Source organism: Schistocerca cancellata, chromosome 9 (assembly GCF_023864275.1).
Source record: "Schistocerca cancellata isolate TAMUIC-IGC-003103 chromosome 9, iqSchCanc2.1, whole genome shotgun sequence".
Lineage (NCBI taxonomy): Eukaryota > Metazoa > Arthropoda > Insecta > Orthoptera > Acrididae > Schistocerca > Schistocerca cancellata.
Genome location: NC_064634.1, coordinates 406472350 through 406498376, shown reverse-complemented (window position 1 = coordinate 406498376; position 26027 = coordinate 406472350). Strand labels below are relative to the sequence as shown.

General features: G+C 44.3%; 1 protein-coding gene across 1 annotated transcript in view; it reads left to right on the top strand.

Annotated features, from left to right (window-relative positions):
• Positions 1-26027, top strand: part of LOC126101452 (putative fatty acyl-CoA reductase CG5065) — a 194022-nt gene that overhangs the window by 1816 nt on the left and 166179 nt on the right. The window contains exon 3 of the mRNA XM_049912106.1: positions 11550-11866. Within this exon, the coding sequence (XP_049768063.1) occupies positions 11573-11866 (294 nt within the window). The 5' untranslated portion in view covers positions 11550-11572. The remainder of the gene's footprint in view (positions 1-11549; positions 11867-26027) is intronic.

Genomic DNA, 26027 nt, shown 5'->3' with positions numbered 1-26027 from the left:
GGTGCGCCTCGGCAATCCAGTGTGGCTCTGGACTTGTTCTCAGTGCTCTCGATAAGCTGGACTTAGGCTCGTTCCCAGAGTAGTGCATACGCCTGCAATCTGTTGTCGAGATGGTGTGAAGGCCGAAGACGACAGTAACACAAAGGACAGCCCGAAAAGCCCTCCAATGCCAGACTTGCATTCACTACAGTGGACTCCAAGTTTGCGGCAGTTTGTAGACACCTGTTAAAGTCACCATAGCATCCCGCAACTTAATAGAACTGGTGTTCCATCGGTATCCTTGATGAAGATGGAATGGCCTCACTGAGAATGAGCTTATGGAGGGTGGAGATTTTATAGCAGACATTGGTGATCGAATGTGCTCTCGTTTTTTGAGCCAGTCTTCGCTATTGGCTTCTCTAGTGTTTAACTTCAGGGCTTCAGAACGTTCCTTCTTGCGAAGTTTGTATCCTGAAAGGCGTTCTTGTGACATCTCTAGGTAATATTACTACATTTATGCTCATTACAGTAGAGTGTTTTGTCTGCTCCCGCATAGTCTGAGCTTCCAGATTGTTTGTACTTCAGGCTTCCTGTGTTGACATTTGGTTACGACACCACTGTATAGTCGGAAAACGCGCCCCACTCAACGTCATCTCATTCGGTTTCTAACATAATTTTATTTATGTACTTACTTGCTATTCCACTGTGCTCAAATGGCTCTGAGCACTATGGAACTTAACATCAGTCCCCTAGAACTTAGAACTACTTAAACCTAACCAACCTAAGGACATCACACACATCCATGGCCGAGGCAGGATTCGAATCTGCGACCGTAGTGGTCGCGCGGTTCCAGACTGAAGCGCCTATAACCGCTCGGCCACAGCGGCCGGCTTTCCACTGTGCAAAGTGCAGTCGAAGTATCTAGACTCAGTATTAAACAAGCAGTCAGGGTATGTACTACAGCACCTGTTTAGACAGCAAGTTGCGTTGTAGAGTAGTTACAGTGCGCACCGAGGCATTTAGCACCTATTCTTCCTAGACTCCACACACGAAAGGAACAGAAAGAATTTGCAGTGTCTGCTATAACTGGATACGGGTACAAAAGCAGATGCAGATTGACTCTTCACGTTTAATCTGAGGATACATTTGTATTACTGGGCAACTACCTCTCGATAATGCGCAGACGTAGCCCTGAAATCGGTTGAGTCTATAACGCACCTGCCACTGTGAAATTCTTACCCACAACTTTCAGTTTACAACAGTGGCATCTAGTTTCCTATAGCAAAATATTCCGTAATAAAGGACGAGATAATGGGCGAGAGTAAATAAAGTTAATGGACAGCTTCATGTCTGGTAGTATTCTACTTTAATCTTTATAAGCTGAGGTAAATTAGATGAAAAAGTGACGGTTACTGATGCTGTGTCCAAAAGCTCAGCCTCTGCCAACCAGTTACCACTGACAGGTACGTCAGACAAATTTGGGATATAAGTAATATAAATAGTGAGTCTGCGATTCAACCGAATGTTCTCGTTCCACGGTAAAAGCTATGCTCTATGAATACAACTCATAAACTTTCTAGGTTTGTCACAGCAGTGGACGTAGCAGTGCCTAGACACATTCATTTTACACTCTTTTTTAGTATATTATTAAAAATATGACAGCGGATTAATTGTGCATAACTTAAACGTGTTATCGCATGTGAGGAAAGCAGACGTTTTAATTGGGTATTAACCACAGGGCGTGTGTGTTCCATTATAACCGTGCTCTTCTCAAAAGTCATAGTTTAGCAAATCTTTTAGAGAGCCTGCTTACAACTACGCCGCCCCCCACCGAACCAGGGTTATTGTGCGGTTCGGCCCCAGTGCACATCCCACCCCCCACCCCCGCCGCCCTCACGGGAACGTCTCATACCAGACGTGCGTAACCCGAAATACACTCCTGGAAATGGAAAAAAGAACACATTGACACCGATGTGTCAGACCCACCATACTTGCTCCGGACACTGCGAGAGGGCTGTACAAGCAATGATCACACGCACGGCACAGCGGACACACCAGGAACCGCGGTGTTGGCCGTCGAATGGCGCTAGCTGCGCAGCATTTGTGCACCGCCGCCGTCAGTGTCAGCCAGTTTGCCGTGACATACGGAGCTCCATCGCAGTCTTTAACACTGGTAGCATGCCGCGACAGCGTGGACGTGAACCGTATGTGCAGTTGACGGACTTTGAGCGAGGCCGTATAGTGGGCATGCGGGAGGCCGGGTGGACGTACCGCCGAATTGCTCAACACGTGGGGCGTGAGGTCTCCACAGTACATCGATGTTGTCGCCAGTGGTCGGCGGAAGGTGCACGTGCCCGTCGACCTGGGACCGGACCGCAGCGACGCACGGATGCACGCCAAGACCGTAGGATCCTACGCAGTGCCGTAGGGGACCGCTCCGCCACTTCCCAGCAAATTAGGGACACTGTTGCTCCTGGGGTATCGGCGAGGACCATTCGCAACCGTCTCCATGAAGCTGGGCTACGGTCCCGCACACCGTTACGCCGTCTTCCGCTCACGCCCCAACATCGTGCAGCCCGCCTCCAGTGGTGTCGCGACAGGCGTGAATGGAGGGACGAATGGAGACGTGTCGTCTTCAGCGATGAGAGTCGCTTCTGCCTTGGTGCCAATGATGGTCGTATGCGTGTTTGGCGCCGTGCAGGTGAGCGCCACAATCAGGACTGCATACGACCGAGGCACACAGGGCCAACACCCGGCATCATGGTGTGGGGAGCGATCTCCTACACTGGCCGTACACCACTGGTGATCGTCGAGGGGACACTGAATAGTGCACGGTACATCCAAACCGTCATCGAACCCATCGTTCTACCATTCCTAGACCGGCAAGGGAACTTGCTGTTCCAACAGGACAATGCACGTCCGCATGTATCCCGTGCCACCCAACGTGCTCTAGAAGGTGTAAGTCAACTACCCTGGCCAGCAAGATCTCCGGATCTGTCCCCCATTGAGCATGTTTGGGACTGGATGAAGCGTCGTCTCACGCGGTCTGCACGTCCAGCACGAACGCTGGTCCAACTGAGGCGCCAGGCGGAAATGGCATGGCAAGCCGTTCCACAGGACTACATCCAGCATCTCTACGATCGTCTCCATGGGAGAATAGCAGCCTGCATTGCTGCGAAAGGTGGATATACACTGTACTAGTGCCGACATTGTGCATGCTCTGTTGCCTGTGTCTATGTGCCTGTGGTTCTGTCAGTGTGATCATGTGATGTATCTGATCCCAGGAATGTGTCAATAAAGTTTCCCCTTCCTGGGACAATGCATTCACGGTGTTCTTATTTCAATTTCCAGGAGTGTATTTGAGTAGTAGGGCAATTATGGTGTACACGTACGTGGAGACAGTGTATGCGCAACAATCACCGACATACTGTAACTCAAGCGGAATCAGGGGAATCAGCCCGCATTCGCCGAGGGAGATAGAAAACTGCCGGACCTCGACATTAATCCCTCGGGCGGATTCATGCCGGGGACCGGGACGCCTTCCCGTCCGGAAAGCAGTGCGTTAGACCGCACGGCTAACTGGGCGGGCAATTTAAAGGATGGTAATTGGTGTAATAATTTGCAAGAGAGCCGAGCTTTGTGACACATCCATAACTCGATATGTGAAGAGTAATAAAGCAGTCTCGGCGGGTATGTGTAGAGGCATGGTATTTGTTGTTGTTGTGGTCTTCAGTCCTGAGACTGGTTTGATGCAGCTCTCCATGCTACTCTATCCTGTGCAAGCTTCTTCATCTCCCAGTATCTACTGCAACCTACATCCTTCTGAATCTGCTTAGTGTATTCATCTCTTGGTCTCCCTCTACGATTTTTACCCTCCACACTGCCCTCCAATGCTAAATTTGTGATCCCTTGATGCCTCAAAACATGTCCTACCAACCGATCCCTTCTTCTAGTCAAGTTGTGCCACAAACTTCTCTTCTCCCCAATTCTATTCAATACCTCCTCATTAGTTACGTGATCTACCCACCTTATCTTCAGCATTCTTCTGTAGCACCACATTTCGAAAGCTTCTATTCTCTTCTTGTCCAAACTAGTTATCGTCCATGTGTCACTTCCATACATGGCTACACTCCATACAAATACTTTCAGAAACGACTTTCTGACACTTAAATCTATACTCGATGTTAACAAATTCCTCTTCTTGAGAAAAGCTTTCCTTGCCATTGCCAGTCCACATTTTATATCCTCTCTACTTCGACCATCATCGGTTATTTTACTCCCTAAATAGCAAAACTCCTTTACTACTTTAAGTGTCTCATTTCCTAATCTAATTCCCTCAGCATCACCCGACTTAATTTGACTACATTCCATTATCCTCGTTTTGCTTTTGTTGATGTTCATCTTATATCCTCCTTTCAAGACACTGTCCATTCCGTTCAACTGCTCTTCCAAGTCCTTTGCTGTGTCTGACAGAATTACAATGTCATCGGCGAACCTCAAAGTTTTTACTTCTTCTCCATGAATTTTAATACCTACTCCGAATTTTTCTTTTGTTTCCTTTACTGCTTGCTCAATATACAGATTGAATAACATCGGGGAGAGGCTACAACCCTGTCTTACACCTTTCCCAACCACTGCTTCCCTTTCATGCCCCTCGACTCTTATAACTGCCATCTGGTTTCTGTACAAACTGTAAATAGCCTTTCGCTCCCTGTATTTTACCCCTGCAACCTTCAGAATTTGAAAGAGAGTATTCCAGTCAACTTTGTCAAAAGCTTTCTCTAAGTCTACAAATGCTAGAAACGTAGGTTTGTCTTTTCTTAATCTTTCTTCTAAGATAAGTCGTAAGGTCAGTATTGCCTCACGTGTTCCAACATTTCTACGGAATCCAAACTGATCTTCCCCGAGGTCGGCTTCTACCAGTTTTTCCATTCGTCTGTAAAGAATTCCCGTTAGTATTTTGCAGCTGTGACTTATTAAACTGATAGTTCGGTAATTTTCACATCTGTCAACACCTGCTTTCTTTGGGATTGGAATTATTATATTCTTCTTGAAGTCTGAGGGTATTTCGCCTGTTTCATACATCTTGCTCACCAGATGGTAGAGTTTTTTCATGACTGGCTCTCCCGAGGCCATCAGTAGTTCCAATGGAATGTTGTCTATTCCCGGGGCCTTGTTTCGACTCAGGTATTTCAGTGCTCTGTCAAACTCTTCACGCAGTATCTTATCTCCCATTTCGTCTTCATCTACATCCTCTTCCATTTCCACAATATTGTCCTCAAGTACCTCGCCCTTGTATAAACCCTCTATATACTCCTTCCACCTTTCTGCCTTCCCTTCTTTGCTTAGAACTGGGTTGCCATCTGAGCTCTTGATATTCATACAAGTGGTTCTCTTCTCTCCAAAGGTCTGTTTAATTTTCATGTAGGCAGTATCTATCTTACCCCTAGTGAGACAAGCCTCTACATCCTTACATTTGTCTTCTAGCCATCCCTGCTTAGCCATTTTGCACTTCTGTCGATATCATTTTTGACACGTTTGTATTCCTTTTTGCCTGCTTCATTTACTGCATTTTTATATTTTCTCCTTTCATCAATTAAATTCAATATTTCTTCTGTTACCCAAGGATTTCTATTAGCCCTCGTCTTTTTACCTACTTGATCCTCTGCTGCCTTCACTACTTCATCCCTCAAAGCTACCCATTCTTCTTCTACTGTATTTCTTTCCCCCATTCCTGTCAATTGTTCCCTTATGCTCTCCCTGAAACTCTCTACAACCTCTGGTTCTTTCAGTTTATCCAGATCCCATCTCCTTAAATTCCCACCTTTTTGCAGTTTCTTCAGTTTCAATCTGCAGTTCATAACCAATAGATTGTGGTCAGAATCCACATCTGCCCCAGGAAATGTCTTACAATTTAAAACCTGGTTCCTAAATCTCTGTCTTACCATTATATAATCTATCTGATACCTTTTAGTATCTCCAGGATTCTTCCAGGTATACAACCTTCTATTATGATTCTTGAACCAAGTGTTGGCTATGATTAAGTTATGCTCTGTGCAAAATTCTACAAGGCGGCTTCCTCTTTCATTCCTTCCCCCCAATCCATGTTCACCTACTATGTTTCCTTCTCTCCCTTTTCCTACTGACGAATTCCAGTCACCCATGACTATTAAATTTTCGTCTCCCTTCACTAACTGAATAATTTCTTTTATCTCGTCATACATTTCATCTATTTCTTCATCATCTGCAGAGGTAGTTGGCATATAAACTTGTACTACTGTAGTAGGCATGGGCTTTGTGTCTATCTTGGCCACAATAATGCGTTCACTATGCTGTTTGTAGTAGCTAACCCGCACTCCTACTTTTTTATTCATTATTAAACCTACTCCTGCATTACCCCTATTTGATTTTGTATTTATAACCCTGTAATCACCTGACCAAAAGTCTTGTTCCTCCTGCCACCGAACTTCACTAATTCCCACTATATCTAACTTTAACCTATCCATTTCCCTTTTTAAATTTTCTAACCTACCTGCCCGATTAAGGGATCTGACATTCCACGCTCCGATCCGTAGAACGCCAGTTTTCTTTCTCCTGATAACGACGTCCTCCTGAGTAGTCCCCGCCCGGAGATCCGAATGGGGGACTATTTTACCTCCGGAATATTTTACCCAAGAGGACGCCATCATCATTTAATCATACAGTAGAGCTGCATGTCCTCGGGAAAAATTACGGCCGTAGTTTCCCCTTGCTTTCAGCCGTTCGCAGTACCAGCACAGCAAGGCTGTTTTGGTTAATGTTACAAGGCCAGATCAGTCAATCATCCAGACTGTTGCCCCTGCAACTACTGAAAAGGCTGCTGCCCCTCTTCAGGAACCACATGTTTGTCTGGCTTCTCAACAGATACCCCTCCGTTGTGGTTGCACCTACGGTACGGCCATCTGTATCGCTGAGGCACGCAAGCCTCCCCACCAACGGCAAGGGGGAGGCATGGTATATGAATGGTAAATGAGGAAATGAAGGTGCTGTTGTTTGTGCTGTGAAATACGGAATGAGAAGTGGACAATGATGTGCGTTTACGCGTTCATTGTCGTACGCAAATCTTCCTTGAATTATTGTTGTTGTTGTTGTGGTCTTCAGTCTAAAGACTGGTTTGATACAGCACTCCATACTACTCTATCCTGTGCAAGCCTCTTTATCTCCGAATACCTTCTCCACCATTTTTACCCTCCACACTTCCATCCAACAATAAATTGGTGACCCCTTGATGCCTAGAACGTGTACTACCAACCGATCCCTTTTTCTAGTCGTGCCACAAATACCTCTTCTCCGCAAACCTATTCAGTACCTCCTCATTAGTTACGTGATCTAGCCATCTAATCTTCGGCATTCTTCTGTAGCACCACATTTCAAAAGCTTCTATTATCTTCTTCTCTAAACTCGTTAGCGTTCCTGTTTCTCTGCCACACATTGCTACACTCAATTCAAATACTATCGTAAAAGACTACCTGACGCTTAAATCTATACTCGATGTTAACAAATTTCTCTTCTTCAGAAACGCTTTCCTTGCCGAGCCAGTCCACATTTTATATCCCCCCTACTTCGACGGTCATCGGTTATTTTGCGTCCCAAATAGAAAAACTCATTTACCAATTTAAGTGTCTCATTTTCTAATCTAATTCCTCAGCGTCACCTGGTTTAATTCGACTACTATCCATTATCCGTGTTTTGCTTTTGTTGATGTTCATCTCAAGACACTGTCCAGTCCGTTCAGCTGCTCTTCCAGGTCCTTTGCTGTCACTGACAGAATTACAATGTCATCGGCAAACGTCAAAGCTTTTATTTATCTCCACGGATTTTAAGTCCTACTCCACCGTATCTCACGCCCTTCTCAACCACTGCTTTCCTTTCGTGCCCCTCGTCTAACTCACATCTGGTTTCTATACAAATTTTAAACAGCCTTTCGCTCCCTGTATTTTATCCCAGCTACCTTCAGAATTTGAAAGAGAGTATTCCAGCCAACATTGTCATAATCTTTCTCTAAGTTTACAAATGCTAGAAACGTATGTTTGGCTTTCCTTAATCTGTCTTGTAAGAGAAGACCTAGGGTCAGTATTGCCTCGAGTGTTCCAACATTTGTACGGAATCCAATCTGATCTTCCCCGAGGTTGGCTTCTACTAGCTTGTCCGTTCGTCTCTAAAGAATTTTTGTTAATATTTTGCAGCAGTCACTTATTAACCTACACTACTGGCCATTAAAATAGCTACACAACGAAGATGACGTGCTACAGGCACGAAATTTAACCGACAGGAAGAAAATGCTGTGATTTGCAAATGATTAGCTTTTCAGAGCATTCACACAAGGTTGGCGCCGGTGGCGACACCTACAACGTGCTGACATGAGGAAAGTTTCCAACCGATTTCTCATAAACAAACAGCAGCTGACCGGCGTTGCCTGGTGAAACGTTGTTGCGATGCCTCGTGTAAGGAGTAGAAATGCGTACTATCACGTTTCCGACTTTGATAAAGGTCGGATTGTAGCCTATCGCGATTGCGGTTTATTGTATCGCGACATTGCTGCTCGCGTTGGTCGAGATCCATGACTGTTAGCAGAAGATGGAATCGGTGGGTTCAGGAGGGTAATGCGGAACGCCGTGCTGGATCCCAACGGCCTCGTATCGCTAGCTGTCGAGTTGACAGGCATCTTATCCGCATGGCTGTAACGGATCGTGCAGCCGCGTCTCTATTCCTGAGTCAACAGATGGAGACGTTTGCAAGACAACAAGCATCGGCACGAAAAGTTCGACGACATTTGCAGCAGCATGGACTATCAGCTCGGAGACCATGGCTACGGTTACCCTTGACGCTGCATCACAGACAGGAGCGCCTGCGATGGTGTGTTTTTTTTTTTTTTGGTCATCAGTCTACTGACTGGTTTGATGCGGCCCGCCACGAATTCCTTTCCTGTGCTGACCTCTTCATCTCAGAGTAGCACTTGCAACCTACGTCCTCAATCATTTGCTTGACGTATTCCAATCTCTGTCTTCCTCTACAGTTTTTGCTCTCTACAGCTCCCTGTAGTACCATGGAAGTCATTCCCTCATGTCTTAGCAGATGTCCTATCATCCTGTCCCTTCTCCTTATCAGTATTTTCCACATATTCCTTTCCTCTCCGATTCTGCGTAGAACCTCCTCATTCCTTACCTTATCAGTCCACCTAATTTTCAACATTCGTCTATAGCACCACGTCTCAAATGCTTCGATTCTCTTCTGCTCCGGTTTTACCACAGTCCATGTTTCACTACCATACAATGCTGTACTCCAGACGTACATCCTCAGAAATTTCTTCCTCAAATTAAGGCCGGTATTTGATATTAGTAGACTTCTCTTGGCCAGAAATGCCTTTTTTGCCATAGCGAGTCTGCTTTTGATGTCCTCCTTGCTCCATCCGTCATTGGTTATTTTACTGCCTAGGTAGCAGAATTCCTTAACTTCATTGACTTCGTGACCATCAATCTTGATGTTAAGTTTCTCGCTGTTCTCATTTCTACTACTTCTCATTACCTTCGTCTTTCTCCGATTTACTCTCAAACAATACTGTGTACTCATTAGACTGTTCATTCCGTTCAGCAGATCATTTAATTCTTCTTCACTTTCACTCAGGATAGCAATGTCATCAGCGAATCGTATCATTGATATTCTTTCACCTTGTATTTTAATTCCACTCCTGAACCTTTCTTTTATTTCCATCATTGCTTCCTCGATGTACAGATTGAAGAGTAGGGGCGAAAGGCTACAGCCTTGTCTTACACCGTTCTTAATACGAGCACTTCGTTCTTGATCGTCCACTCTTATTATTCCCTCTTGGTTGTTGTACATATTGTATATGACCCGTCTCTCCCTATAGCTTACCCCCACTTTTTTCAGAATCTCGAACAGCTTGCACCATTTTATATTGTCGAACGCTTTTTCCAGGTCGAAAAATCCTATGAAAGTGTCTTGATTTTTCTTTAGCCTTGCTTCCATTATTAGCCGTAACGTCAGAATTGCCTCTCTCGTCCCTTTACTTTTCCTAAAGCCAAACTGATCGTCACCTAGCGCATTCTCAATTTTCTTTTCCATTCTTCTGTATATTATTCTTGTAAGCAGCTTCGATGCATGAGCCGTTAAGTTGATTGTGCGATAATTCTCGCACTTGTCAGCTCTTGCCGTCGTCGGAATTGTGTGGATGATGCTTTTCCGAAAGTCAGATGGTATATCGCCAGACTCATATATTCTACACACACCAATGTGAATAGTCGTTTTGTTGCCACTTCCCCCAATGATTTTAGAAATTCTGATGGAATGTTATCTATCCCTTCTGCCTTATCTGACCGTAAGTCCTCCGAAGCTCTTTTAAATTCCGATTCTAATACTGGATCCCCTATCTCTTCTAAATCGACTCCTGTTTCTTCTTCTAGCACATCAGGCAAATCTTCACCCTCATACAGACTTTCAATGTATTCTTTCCACCTATCTGCTCTCTCCTCTGCATTTAACAGTGGAATTCCCGTTCCACTCTTAATGTTACTACCGTTGCTTTTAATGTCACCAAAGGTTGTTTTGACTTTCCTGTATGCTGAGGCTGTCCTTCCGACAATCATATCTTTTTCGATGTCTTCACATTTTTCCTGCAGCCATTTCGTCTTAGCTTCCCTGCACTTCCTATTTATTACATTCCTCAGCGACTTGTATTTCTGTATTCCTGATTTTCCCGGAACATGTTTGTACTTCCTCCTTTCATCAATCAACTGAAGTATTTCTTCTGTTACCCATGGTCTCTTCGCAGCTACCTTCTTTGAACCTATGTTTTCCTTCCTTCGGATGAATGCAGGTTCTGTTTACAGCATCATGATGGTCGGATCCGTATATGGCGACATCGCGGTGAACGCACATTGGAAGCGTGTATTCGTCATTACCATACTGGCGTATCACCCGGCGGGATGGTTGGGGTGCCATTGGTTACACGTCTCGGTCACCTCTTGTTGGCATTGACGGCACTTTGAACAGTGCACGTTACATTTCAGATGTGTTACGACCGGTGGCTCTACCCTTCATTCAATCCCTGCGAAACCCTACATTTCAGCAGGATAATGCACGACGGCATGTTGCAAGTCCTATACGGGCCTTTCTGGATACAGAAAATGTTCGACTGCTGCCCTGTTCAGCACATTCTCCAGATCTCTCACCAATTGAAAAAGTCTGGTCAATGGTGGCCGAGCAACTGGCTCGTCACAATACGCCAGTCACTACTCTTGATGAACTGTGGTATCGTGTTGAAGCTGCATGGGCAGCTGTACCTGTACACACCATCCAAACTCTGTTTGACTCAATGTCCAGGCATATCAATGTTATTACGGGCAGAGGTGGTTGTTCTGGGTACTGATTTCTCAGGATCTATGCACCCAAATTGCGTGAAAATGTAATCACATGTCAGTTCTAGTATAATATATTTGTCCAATGAATACCCGTTTATCATCTGCATTTCTTCTAAGTGTAGCAATTTTAATGGCCAGTAGTGGTTTTGCCAGGTACAGAGCAGTGCAGAGCCAGAATGCCGTGCTGTGACATCCATCCCCGCGTAATGACGCCAGAGGAGGAGGCGAGGGAGCTGGAGGAGCTCCCTGTGGACTGGCTGCCGCCAGGGGAACTGCAGCGGTGGAGTGAGGTGGCTGACTTCTACGACGGCGCCTCCATCCTCCTCACAGGCGCCACCGGATTCATTGGCACCCTCATACTCGAGAAGTTGCTGCGCTCCTGCCCCGGCGTCTCCACGGTCTACGTGCTCATCAGGGACAAGAAGGGCGTGCCGCTGCAGGAGCGACTACGTTCTCATCTGGAGAAACTGGTAAACCTACGAGAGATACTGGACCAGAAACTGCTCGTGTCAACACTTACAATAACAGAATAATTTGGCACTCGACAGTGTCCAAATACAATGCAACTCGTGAATGTGTCTACAATCATTAATGATTTACATAATTAGTCAAAACTAAGCCTTGAAACTGGATACATTTGTAACCACCCAGTGATGGGACAGTACGTCAGGTGACGTTATTGAGTCGTCAAGAGCATGATTTGGCAGGACTGATACCCCTGACGCACGGGTAGGTTGGTGGGAGATGGCCTGCTCTGTGCCCAAAGACTCTAATTTTTATCATTGACAATGATACATTTGTTTTGTTCCACATTACACTGTGTCTTAATTCACGGCGGTGAGCGGTGGCAGCGGTCAGCAGGGCCAGCGACTGTGCACACCACGTCATCTCGGCCACTGCAGCAGTACAGACAGGTACTCAGCACCCAGAGACATCATGGCACATTGGCCGCAGATGGGTCAGCACTGTCTGCCCTGCTTCTGGTCTTAGCAGACGGCACCCTGGTAATCACGCACTGGCCCAGTACAGAGTGTGCGACATGGGACTGGGTCACACTGTGGCCCCTGACAGTTATAAGCCACACAGTGTAATAGTAAATCTACAGGAAAAGAAGGCGAGTGGTAGCTGTGGCACAACCCTTCACAGTGACAATCACTGACCGGCCCACCAGCCACGCGTCCAGATATTGAATTTCGCCCACAGCGTACACCAGTCGTGACTCGAACGGCACCACTGCGGATTGCAGTGTCAAAATCCTCCTAGGAGGACTGGCTGTTCCACCAGAATTCAAAGACACTCTCCACGAACAGAGCATAGAGTAACACAGGCCGTGCCCAAGATTATTTGGTTGCAAACTGAGATAAAGTAGAGAAACCCACTGGATACATGTACAGGACCACTCACACGTGCATTACCATTGCAAGCGTGATGTTCACTTAGCCTGCTCTTCTTGACTGAAAGGTTTTCTGGCCACGTCACCTGTGGCAATGTCTGAACATTGCCTTTAAGCAGCTGTGGTGAATGTATTCTGCATTGTCAGTAATCTGAATAATCGTTGTTATATCTGACTTACGGCTTGCTACTTCATTCTGCTGTAGTGGCGTTTCGGATACCCAGCTTTGATGGTGTGTAGCAGTTACCATCGTCTTTAGCCACATTATCCTATAAAAGCAGTAGTCATTCCCTACTGTCATTCCGTCTGACAGTTGCGTATAGATCTGGTTTACTCTTCTCTTTGTTAGCAAGGTTCAAATGGCTCTGAGCGCTATGGGACTTAAGTTCTGAGGTCATCAGTCCCCTAGAACTTAGAACTACTGAAACCTAACTAACCTAAGGACATCACACACATCCATGCCCGAGGCAGGATTCGAACCTGCGACCGTAGTGGTCGTGCGGTTCCAGACCGTAGCGCCTACAACCGCTCGGCCATCCCGGCCGGCTTGTTAACAAGGGAAGACCTCTTAAATTCTACTCCGTTCGCAAGATTATTATTTTGTGGCGCGTCATTTCCCCTATCTTTAACAAATCTGTCTTGGATCGGCCTCGATGTTTTGCTAGAACAGTCTTAAAAAATCTTAAAGGCGAAGTTTACATTGTTCACATCAGTTATCTTTCTTTGCTCCAGCTCAGTCCATGCCCCAAGTTTTTCCTCTGAATCTGTTCTTGACAACAACACTACTCAAACTCACCAAACATCTTATATTACTTGTACACTAGAGTAACCTTTTCCCATAATATAGCCGACACATACTCAAGCTTACTGTCTCGTTTCCTCCTCACATAATTAGTAACATATTACTTTTATGCTCCCATAATTATTCCTTATTCATTATTGGTAGTCCAGCTAACGGGCATCAGATGATGTGATGAACCTCTGTGACACACAGGTTTTCCTCCAATGAAGATGGAGATTACCCAAATCGCTAATAGAATCACTACAGTTCTGGAAATTGTGACACTTATAGTCACGATGTCATGACGCTGTCTATTATGATATTGTCGTACATGCTGGAGCCTCTGCTCCGCTGACATTAATCCCTCCTGTGATCTTATTAATTCGTCTAATGAACTTAGGAAATCTGGGTTCAAGGTATCATTTAGGAAGGTTAAATTCTGAGCTGACAATACATGCAGTGGTTTCTATGGCGAATACTAAATTGGCTGTGTCAAATTAATAATAGTTGTACCGGTGACTGTAGTTAGGAGACGATATTTCAAGGCCACTATGTCCAGGTCGCACTACTATTTTAGTATGCTACTGTTCAGCAATCCCATCCTAGTCATGTCCTTCGGATTTCCCTGTTCATGGCAGTTTATGATTTCTGGGGAAACTGAATAGATCCAACACATGGCCACTCTCTGGAAATAACGTTGTGGCGACAGTACTTCTCTTTTACACTCAGCTGTTTCCGATTTCCACAAAAACATTTCTACCTCGCTTGTCTTTCCTCCAGTCTAAACAACTCTAGTTGCACAGATCGTAACACTTTCTGACACTCCCACAGTTGCTCCGCGCATACGGTACTAATGCCCTGAAGAGGCGTATGACAACAAGAAAGAAGAAAGGTATTTGTGTCCTCTCCCTATTTAAAAAAAGTGCAGTAACACAGTTAATCATACACTGAAAACAACTAACTTTACTCCGGCCCCCCTTCCCATAAAGTTATCAAAAAAATAGCGCAATTTTTTTGAGTCATCAGTCTTCTGACTGATTTGATGCTGCCAGCCACAAATTTCTCTCCTGTGCCAGCCTCTTCATCTCAGATCAGCACTTGCAACCTACCTTCTCAATTATGCAATTTATAATAACAAGAAAACGAAAATAAATCCATAACACCCTAACGAAAACCATAAAACAGATTAGCATGCTACTTGATGTTGTTGTCTAAGTGCGTAAGGTAGTTTGTGTGACCTCTTTTTCTTATTTTGCTTTTCCAATTTAGTATTCTGGACTGATGACGATATAGGAAATTGTGGCGAAGTATCTACAGCTCATTCAAATAGCTTCATTCGTCCCACATGAACAATAGAAGTTTTTATCGGTAATAGCCACTTAACGTAGACAGATGGTGTCATTTCTATGATCTGATGTGGTCCTCAGTATCAGGTCAATAATTTTCTAGTCCTCACATGTGTAGAGATTCGTTACCAAAACACACTGACCTTCTTGGTACTGTGACGACCAACCCACACATTGTCCTGGGGTCGTTTTAACGTTTAGGGCTTTTGTATTCGCTCTTTTCACTCTCTGTCAAACATCACATAACATTTATGAAAATTGCTGCACTGAAAGCCCGCTTCGTCCATCCCCAGGTTTCACTCATGAGAGACAGCAGGTATTTTTCTGCCTTACACCACCTTATATGGTAACAGACCAGCCCGCACTATGAATTTTAGAGTTTTACGGAGACATGATAACTAGAAGATAGACATCCCAGTCATCATGATTGGTTCTCAAAAAAGGACTCAGCATCTTTGAAATCATGCAATCCATGCACTCTGTTCTTCCATTAGACTGAGGGTTGCAGTGACTAGTTTGACGCTTGTGAATGTGCAACAATCTGCAAAGCTGTTTCATTGTGTGAAAATGCAAACTGATCTGTCATAGTCAATATGTAACGCTTACCTGTGGGTGTACAATTAAATGGGCCCAGAATATCTATCTTCGGCATTTCAAGTGGTTTGGACGCTCCTTGTAATTCATGACTTATTGTTCCAATCCTGTTCTCTTCTCCTCCACCAAAACTTTTCAACAACCTGCCAGTCAGTTGTTTTCCACCTGCAACGACGAACTAAGACATTGTCATACACTTGCTTCACCCCTCCCGCCGGAAGTTCGAGTCGTCCCTCGGGCATGGGTGTGTGTGTGTTGTTCTTAGCACAAGTTAGTTTAAGTAGTGTGTGAGCCTCGGGACTGATGTCCTCAGCAGTTTGGTCCCTTAGGATTTCACACACATCTGAACATTCTGAACAACTGCTTCAGTACTTCATCCCTCTAAGCTACACACACTTCATGTGTGGTCTGCCTTTCATCATTCTGCACAAGTCTTCATGTCTCACAAACTGTTGCTGTGTACCTAAATAGTCGACTGTCAGTGTCATGTGCCGGAACCTTTTGCCACGTGGCACTGTTCCCGTCTCTTGCAAAACTTCAACCTTTCTGTTTAAACTGTTGGTGTTACTATACTTTTTTCCAAATTTGTGAATCAACTCATAATCAAAATCGCTCAGCTTCAAAACCCACCATGTCAACCTACTCGTTGGTTCCTTTAGTCCCAGTAAGCACTCCAGTGATGTGTTCTGTTACAATATTAAACTTTCTGCCATACAAGTAACAACATAAGCATGTCACACCGTAAATGACAGTCAACATCTCTTTCCCTGTCGTAGAATAGTTCTTTTCTGATCTATTTAGTTATTTCCATGTGTATGGTACCAGGTGTTCCTTACCATCCAAATCTTCACAAAGAAAACATCCAACCGGTAGATTACTTACATCACACAATAAAATAAATCCCCACTAAATTCTGGAAATACCAATACTGGACTCGCTGTTATGCCGGTTTTAAATTTTGAAATGCAGTTTCACAGTCTGTTTACCACTGGAATGTGACTCCTTTTTTCAGCAGCCTATTCAACAGTCTAGGAATTTCAGCAAGCCCTCTCACAAATTTCTTACAAGAGCTACAGAGCCCAGGAGACGTCTGAATCTGTTTTGTTGTTTGTGTTGGCACATTATCATGGACTGCATAGATCGAATGTGGATCAGTTTTGACACCTAGCTGCTGTCCTAAGCAGTCCACTTGCTTTGCTGCAAAGTGACATTTATCGATACTCAGTATCAATCATACTATGCATAATATCTTGAAAACTTCCTCCAGCCTATACATATACTCTCTCATATTCTTCGAAAATACAATGATATCACAGAGATGTTCTGGTTTTAGTTCTCTGAGCTCTCCATCTGGTAGCCTCTGGAAAGTAACCAACACATTCTTAAGACCAAGTGGCATTCGAAAGTGTTAATAATGGCCCTAGGGTACTGTAAAAGCGATCCTTGGATGGTCCTCCTGAACCACTCTCAGCTTATGATAGCCACTTCTCAGATCCATCATCGAGAAATAATTACACAAACCCAAATTGCCTAGAGTCTCCGTTATATTTCATATTGCATGTGCATCAGTAATAGTCATTGCATTCAGGTAGTGGTAATTACAACAAAACCTATATTACCTAGTGCCATCTGATGACTTTTGTTGGACTATGACGCTTACACACCATCGCATGGACTGTAACTACGCTTAATGATACCATCAGCCAACTGCTGGTCAATAAAATTTACCGTTAAAGGTTGAAAAAAATGTTAAAATGTGTGTGAAATCTTATGGGACTTAACTGCTAAGGTCATCAGTCCCTAAGCTTACACACTACTTAACCTAAATTATCCTAAGGACAAACACACACACCCATGCCCGAGTGAGGACGCGAACCAGCCGCACAGTCCATGACTGCAGGGCCTTAGACCGCTCTGCTTAATGGTTGCAAATGCCTAGGAATTCTGTATGGTTTTCCGTGCACTGGAGCATTGCTACCTGTCGGTATTCCTTTCTTACTAAAGAGATCTGCAAAACTTAACAACAATGCTTCCATAGTGGACATCTTTCTCACTAACTGTTTCACTTTCTTGCGCAGTGCAGATTTGCTGACGACTTGCTCACGTCAGTGTCAAAAAGACTTTACTCTCCTCCGCATTCTGCATTAATTCATAGGTGTGAGCGTTGACTTTAAGGATTTTATCCTAAAAAGCCTGCATTGATTCTTTACGTTCCTGTGACAGACTGTTAGGCTAATACGTGAGAAACCTTGCTCTCTTTTTCGATACTGTAAATTACCTTCTCAAACAGCTTAAACGTCTGTGTTTTACTCAGCCCTTCATGGCACAAGACGCATGACTTGGCTTCAACAACCAAACGTAGCCTGGCCATATTTCATCCAACCAATTCTCTACCTGAGCGGCAGCCTTTAAATCACTAACAGAATCAACTGAAGCAATAGGTACAGGAAATAGAGCTTTAGGCTCTACTGGCTCAACCTGCCTATGCATATCTGCGGTTGACTGCTCGCCGACTTGCTGTCCAGTGCGCCGTTACATTTCTGCAATTAAGTCACTTGCTTACTCTGGGCTTCAGATGCTTCAGTTGCTTCCTGTGCAGTTGCTGCTCGTGTTTCTGGTATTTGTGTAACCTCCAACCAACTACACAATAGCAAAATTACACGACAACACACACAATTCTGGTGCAAAATACACTAGTCCTTGCTCCAGATCACAGCTCAAAGAGATTCAGAAGATTGATGGGCCTCATGGCCACACATATAGCTGACACTGCACGTAAACATGGCAACACTTGTCCAATCCAATTACAATACAGGCAGCCTACCGAACACAATTGAACCTCTCTATAATTACCATGAAACTGAGAGAAACTATGAGCTCCTACGGCTTAACAAGCGAAACTTTCAAGTTCATGTGACAGTCACAACGCTTTCACCATGGCCGTAAACAAACGAAAAACAGGCCACAATAAAAATGAAACAGACACTCACCACATCGTACTGCAGACCTGCAGCTGTTACTGGAGCCATAGCTTGTTGGGTCACTGCTGATGTCAGATTTAATGATCCCACACAGCAGCATGTCTGACGCCAGATGCAGTCACTGCTGACGCCAGATGTAGCCACCTGGTGACCGGTTGATACGACAGGTTAGGTTAGATTAAGTCAGGATCAGCCTCTATCATAATCCATCTGCCATGGAAGAGCCGTGGTTTGGTGTGAGATGGTTTGCTCTGCGTCCAAATGTGCTAATAAAACATCATTAACAAATAAGCATTTACTGTTCCAAAATACACTGTGTCTTCACTCACAGCGGCCAGCATAGGTGAGGACAACAGGACGTTATGCTCGCCAGAACGACAGTCATGCAAGGCACACCATCTTGGCAGTTGCAGCAGTGGAGGTGGATAAACACCGCCGAGCACCATAAGCACGCCGGCCGTAACTCAACCTGTATTGTTAATGCTGCCTCTGGTGTTATCGGTGTAGAGAAGTGGGCTACCAGGGCACTATCATTGACTTTGTAGACCGCATCCTGGCTAGCACCCACTGGCCCTGCGCGGGGTGTGTGATGCAATGGTTCACAGCATGGCCCTCAACAGCATCAGAGTATGGTTACAGGAATGGAATGCAGGTGGTGGCTGAAGAACACCTCACCAAGATGATGACTCTTGACTTCTCCCTTGCCCTCTAGTTAAGCACTCAGAGGGCCTGATGCTGAATGTCATCCACAGCATCCCATCGGCTGTGACTGCATCACTGGGAATTTCCGTCTGACAGAACGTACAGGGTGGTCATAATCCCAGACTGGTCGGCTATGAACTGAGTACAAGTAAATCGAGACAATGGACAAGTGTAATATTTGTGCAGGAACTGTCTCACATGCATTACTGTTGTGAGACGACTATGGCCTCACTTGGTCTGCGTTTCTTGGCTTGTAAGCTTTCTGGTCACTCCAGTTTGTTTTGATAGTTGCGATTAATAGAACATATAGATCTGAAGATTGGTACAATTCTTGCCACAGCAGGTTATGTGTTTGCTCCTGTCTTTGCATGAACAACTTAGATGCTTGTATGTTGCCCTTATTATCAAAACGACATATGAGTTATAAATACAACACAACTTTTAACAGTCGTCTGGTACTGTTGCACAGCAGAATAGTAAGTGACAGCAGGAATAAAATTTCGTTGTAACTAACTGGGATGATACCAAGTAGATCACGTCCACTGAGTACGCAATGATGGTGTAACCTATGTCAACAGAAGAACTGAAATACATACAGGTCGTGAGCTCATTGCATCAGTGTGCAACAGAGACCATCATGAACACCTGACACAGCAGACAGATGACAGTGCGTGACGTACACAGTGTTGTAATGGGGCTACGTGTAATACCTTCATCTAGGAATAACACAAGGACGCCTTTTGGACTGAAAATTTTGTATAAAGGAACGCTCTGAAGCCCTAAATATTAGGTTAGTCAAAAGCGTTGGCAGGATCAGAAAATGAGAGTACATTCTGTCGTCTCCAGCCATCCTGATTTAGGTTTTCCGTGATTTCCCTAAATCGTTTCAGGCAAATGCCGGGATGGTTCCTTTGAAAGGGCACGGCCGATTTCCTTCCCAATCCTTCCCTAACCCGAGCTTGCGCTCCGTCTCGACGGGACGTTAAACACTAACCACCTAACCAGTTATTGGCTGCTATAAATCCCTCGCGCTGTCTCCACTCGCTTTGGACACTCCATCTGGATCAATGATACCGATGGAAGGACAGCTCTACAATTCGGAGGATGATCTGCTGAGTACAACGAAGTGACCCCAACTGCCACCAGCATGCGGTTAACTGCTACAAGTCCGCAGCTGCCGAGATGTGGAGGGAAATTCAGCTGTGGGAGCTGCAGTCCTGCCAGTCACACCTACGACTACCCGAAGATGAGGGTCAGGCCGATCTTCGATGAATGAAGAACCGATCTGCCCCTCTGTGAACTGTTCGACCTTGGAGCAGGATGTATGTCCCGCCACTCCTGGGCAATACAATTACTGCGTTACCAGCTGCATGTTCAGACCGCCTCTTGAGCTGCTGCTTGTATCACTGTTGGACACAACAATAGGGACATGCATATATCTGGAGCCGAGTCAGAGCACAGCTCCACTCAAAGAGAACACTGTGACTGCGACAGAAGTCCACAGCCATGCTGGGCTGCAGCGACACACCAACCACCCTATCCTCCTATAACAGGGTCGCACCGCTAACCTAAAACGATGCCAGGGTCCTGCACCAGCACATTCCGGGCCAGGCGCTGATGTGCTACTCCATGTCTCTGTGTAATGCAGGCTCGGCGAGGCCACCGCTTTGAGGCAAACAGAGTGATTGTAAGACTCTCGGAAGTAAATGAGTGTTAACTGAATGACGTCTCATTAGCTCCCAGCGCCCCACAGGACTTCACCACCACATCTCTGCTCGAGTTTCCTGCACTCATGTAGCAGGCGGCATCTGACCATAAGCTGTGATTTCTGATGTTCTACGAATTGGGCGCGAGGAGTGTTGACGGCTGTCGCTATCAAGGAGCCACACCAGCACTTCAGCAGCCAACAACATGTGTCATTATGCAACACGATGGCTAACCAATCTTTATTGGCTTGTTTTCTTTCTTCTTTTATTTTGGGGCCATGTTGAGTCAAAAGGACCTGCATAGTAATTTGAAAGTGACTTTTTGAGACCACAAGAACCTGTAGACATATTGAACTTCTGGGGTAACTGTAGAGAAGAGTACTTACAGCCGGCTATGTGCCAATATTATAGTTCATCAGGGCTGAATTACCGCCTGCTAAACAGTCCTAGTAAGGTGTAAAATTTATAGAAGGTTTGGCCATCAAGCTTGTCAGTGTAGTGAATCCCACTGGTCCATGATAATATAGTTTTACTCTACCATCTGGTGAGCAAGATGTATGAGACAGGCGAAATACCCTCAGACTTCGAGAAGAATATAATAATTCCAATCCCAAAGAAAGCAGGTGTTGACAGATGTGAAAATTACCGAACTATCAGTTTAATAAGTCACAGCTGCAAAATACTAAAGCGAATTCTTTACAGACGAATGGAAAAACTGGTAGAAGCCGACCTCGGGGAAGATCAGTTTGGATTCCATAGAAATCTTGGAACACGTGAGGCAATACTGACCTCACGACTTATCTTAGAAGAAAGATTAAGGAAAGGCAAACCTACGTTTCTAGCATTTATAGACTTAGAGATAGCTTTTGACAGTGTTGACTGGAATACTCTCTTTCAAATTCTAAAGGTGGCGGCGGTAAAATACAGGGAGCGAAAGGCTATTTACAATTTGTACAGAAACCAGAAGAGTCGAGGGGCATGAAAGGGAAGCAGTGGTTGGGAAGGGAGTGAGACAGGGTTGTAGCCTCTCCCCGATGTTATTCAATCTGTATATTGAGCAAGCAGTAAAGGAAACAAAAGAAAAATTCGGAGTAGGTATTAAAATCCATGGAGAAGAAATAAAAACTTTGAGGTTCGCCGATGACATTGTAATTGTGTCAGAGACAGCAAAGGCCTTGGAAGAGCAGTTGAACGGAAGCGACAGTGTCTTGAAAGGAAATGAACATCAACAAAAGCAAAACGACGATAATAAAATGTAGTCGAATTAAGGGGGGTAGGACGTCAAATGGGCCAACTTGGAGCAGGAAAGGCACCACAAGACATTTTAATTTCCCCTGTCTATACTTTTACAAATAAATTCATAAAACTTTGTCAGCGTGACCAGGAAGGATTCAGAATTCACACTCATAGGAGTGAAAGTTCGAAAACATAACGAATTGATTTTTTTACATGTGAAATTTCATCATTTTTTCACTTACTAATGGCAGTATTTGTTACTATAGGTACACTTTTCTTCATAAGTAAGAGGGATTCTTCGATGAATTTTGCACAGCATACAAACCATTCTTAAAGGTGTATGAAACTCTAGAATTTTCCAAATCTATTAAAATTGTGGTAAAAATTGAGCTAATTAACTATAAAATTTGTGTTTCTTCTAAACATGAAGTTTAAAATATAACAGTTCATTTGTTTTTTCATAAATTAAATAAATTCTAGAGTTTCATACACCTGTGAGTATGGTATGTATGCTGTGCAAAATTCATCGAAGAATCTGTTGTGTCTATACAAGACAGTCTAGACACAGGGTGAGGTTACCGATAGGCACGCGTACACACACGCCGGCTGGCGTGAGTTCTGGAACAGGATACTTAATGAATGCTAATAAGAAAAGGACGGAGCTTCTCGTATACTTAACTTTATTCTCTTGTGTGGTACATCTCTATGGTGAATACAAGTAAGACTCTCTCCAGATATGGTTAACTGCGCCTTGCTAGGTCGTAGCTATGGACTTAGCTGAAGGCTATTCTAACTGTCTCTCGGCAAATGAGAGGAAGGCTTCGTACGTCTAGTCGCTAGCAATGTCGTCCGTACAACTGGGGCGAGTGCTAGTCCGTCTTTCTAGACCTGCCATGTGGTGGCGCTAGGTCTGCTAGTACTGACAGTGGCGACACGCGGTACGACATGTACTAAATGGACCGCGGCCGATTTAAGCTACCACCTAGCAAGTGTGGTGTCTGGCGGTGACACCACAGAATCCCTCTTACTTATGAAGAAAAGTGTACCTGTAGCAATAAATGCAGCCATTAGTAAGTGAAAAAATGATAAAATTTCACACGTAAAAAAAAATATTTTGTTATGTTTTCGAACTTCCACTGCAATGAGTGTGAATCCTGAATCCTTCTTGGTGTTGCTGACAAAGTTTTATGAATTTATTTGTAAAATTATAGACACTGGAAATTAAAATGTCCTGTGATGCCTCTCCTGCTCCAAGTCGGCCCGTTTGACGTCCTACCCCCCTTAAGTCGGGTGATACTGAGGGAATTAAATTAGGAAATGAGACACTTAAAGTAGCAAAGGAGTTTTGCTATTTGGGGAGCAAAATAAATGATGATGGTCGAAGTAGAGAGGATATAAAATGTAGACTGGCAATGGCGAGGAAAACGTTTCTGAAGAAGAGAAATTGGTTAACTTCGAGTATAGATTTAAGTGTCAGGAAGACGTTTCTGAAAGTATTTGTATGGAGTGTAGCTATGTATGGAAGTGAAACATGGACGATAAATAGTTTGGACAAGAAGAGAATAGAAGCTTTCGAAATGTGGTGCTACAGAAGAGTGCTGAAGATTAGATGGGTAGATCACGTAACTAATGAGGAGGTATTGAATAGAATAGGGGAGGAGTTTGTGGCACAACTTGACAAGAAGAAGGGACCGGTTGGTAGATCATGTTTGAGGCATCAAGGGATCACCAATTTAGCATTGGAGGGCAGCGTGGAGGGTAAAAATCGTAAAGGGAGACCAAGAGATGAATACACTCAGCAGGTTCAGAAGGATGTAGGCTGCAGTAAGTACTGGGAGATGAAGAAGCTTGCACAGGATAGAGTAGCATGGAGAGCTGCATAAAACCAGTCTCAGGACTGAAGACCACCACCACCACCACAACAACAACAACAACAACAACAACAACAACAACTTGCTTATTGATATTGCGTCGATATACTAGTTTTCCAGTTGTTCTGGATTATAATTTAAAATGGAGGTTATACCTTGGCCAGAAACTCTTGCAGCAAATTTAAGTGAAGCCGTTGAAGTTTTGAGAAGTCAGGTAGCCATGTTGCTTCAGAATAAAATTGAACTAAGCCACGCTAGAGAATGGATGCATAGGGAACTGGAAATATTATGCGTCGCAACTGGGCAATGCGAAGACCATAGTAAATGTACCTGTCCCATCCACTGATCCGATGGGAGATAGTTTCATTACACCTTTTTCTGAGAAAGCATCCGAGGATGTATCAGCCTCTCTGCATAATGTGATGAAAGCAGCCCGCTTAGGGACTTTGTTCGATGGACAATGTGTAGAGCGATTGTCTGACAGAAATCGTTAGGGGAACTGGCAGACTTACGAACTGACGCACAGCGCAGAGGCGGATATAATTATCTTGCAGGAAGAAGAAAGGGGCCTTACGCGTATTTTTAGGGGTATTTCAGCAGGTACGTCACAGGAGGTGAGGACGGAAAATCGTAGTATTAGAATTGCTACACATCTGGAGGAGATAGATATTGTGACTTCGAAACATAATGACCGTGGTTTCTTCTCCTTTGACGTGGAATTCTACATATGTGGACGAGAGAGTCACGTGAAGAAGCAATTTGGCTAGCCACAGTGTTTTGACTGTTGTGAGTTTGGACATTAGTCGCGCGACTGCAGAATTACGGAGAAGCGTTATTTAGACAGACGAACATTTAAGGTAGTTACTGATCGTGCTTCCTTTAGGTGACTATTGGGACTGAAAGATAGTAGAATTATATGGTGTGAAATGAAGCTGAGCGAGTTTAATTATGAAGTGAAGCATAAAGCACTGAAACGTCCCCTTAGAACAATTATACACGACTGTGCTGCTAAACCTCTTACACTATTTGCTTTTCAAACAGCTGAGCAAAACTGAACGTACTCAAACATTCACTAAAGTGACACACAATATTTTTAGCGCAACGCAATCTGACTTTCAATAATCCCTACAAAACAATGGCCCTGACTAACTTTAACCTATACCTTTCACAAATCACTTACCTCACAAAAATCTTCGTTACTGGAACTACTGCAATACAGCGAGCGCCACTACTACCAGCTAAATAAAAGATTCAAACTACTGAAGGCACTAACTACTGATAGGCATAGTTAGCAAATGAAAGATTTTAATAGAGAACAAACAATGTATTTACCTTAATAGTCATAATATATATAACAGTTCATGCACAAATTTCAAATCTCCGCCATTTCTCTCCCCACATCCACCACTGCTGGCGGCTCACCTCCAACTGCGCAACGCTACGCAGCTGCCGCTGCCCAACACTACAATGGCAGACAACAATGCAAACTAGCCACATACTGCACACAGCACAGCCAGTGATTTTCATACAGAGCGCTACGTAACGTTGCCAATACGAAAACATACGAAAACATAAACAGCCTACTTACATAAAGAAAACATAAACAGCCTACTTACAGCACGGTAGACAAACGCTAACGTTGGTGCACTAAGCTGGAGGTTTTGGAGTTCTGCAGTCACTAGGCAAAAGGCATAGCATCTGACGTAGACTGTCAGGGTTTTAGGTTGCAACCATACTTCATGACATAAAATGGATTGCTGTGCAGAAGTACAGTGTTTGGTGTGCACGTGGTTGTTCCTGTATTGTTCAGAAATGAAATACTGCAACAAGCATTTGATCACCTGTTCACGGGTCATGGGGGACATAAAACGACAGACAGGTATGTAGCTGAAATATTTTTGTGAAGGACCAGCAAGCAAGATGTTGGCATGTGAGAGACTGTGTCCCATGTCCGCAAAGATCCGTTCTTAGTCACTGTTGTATGCTGATACAAAGATTGCCAGAAGCGACAAAACCTTTTG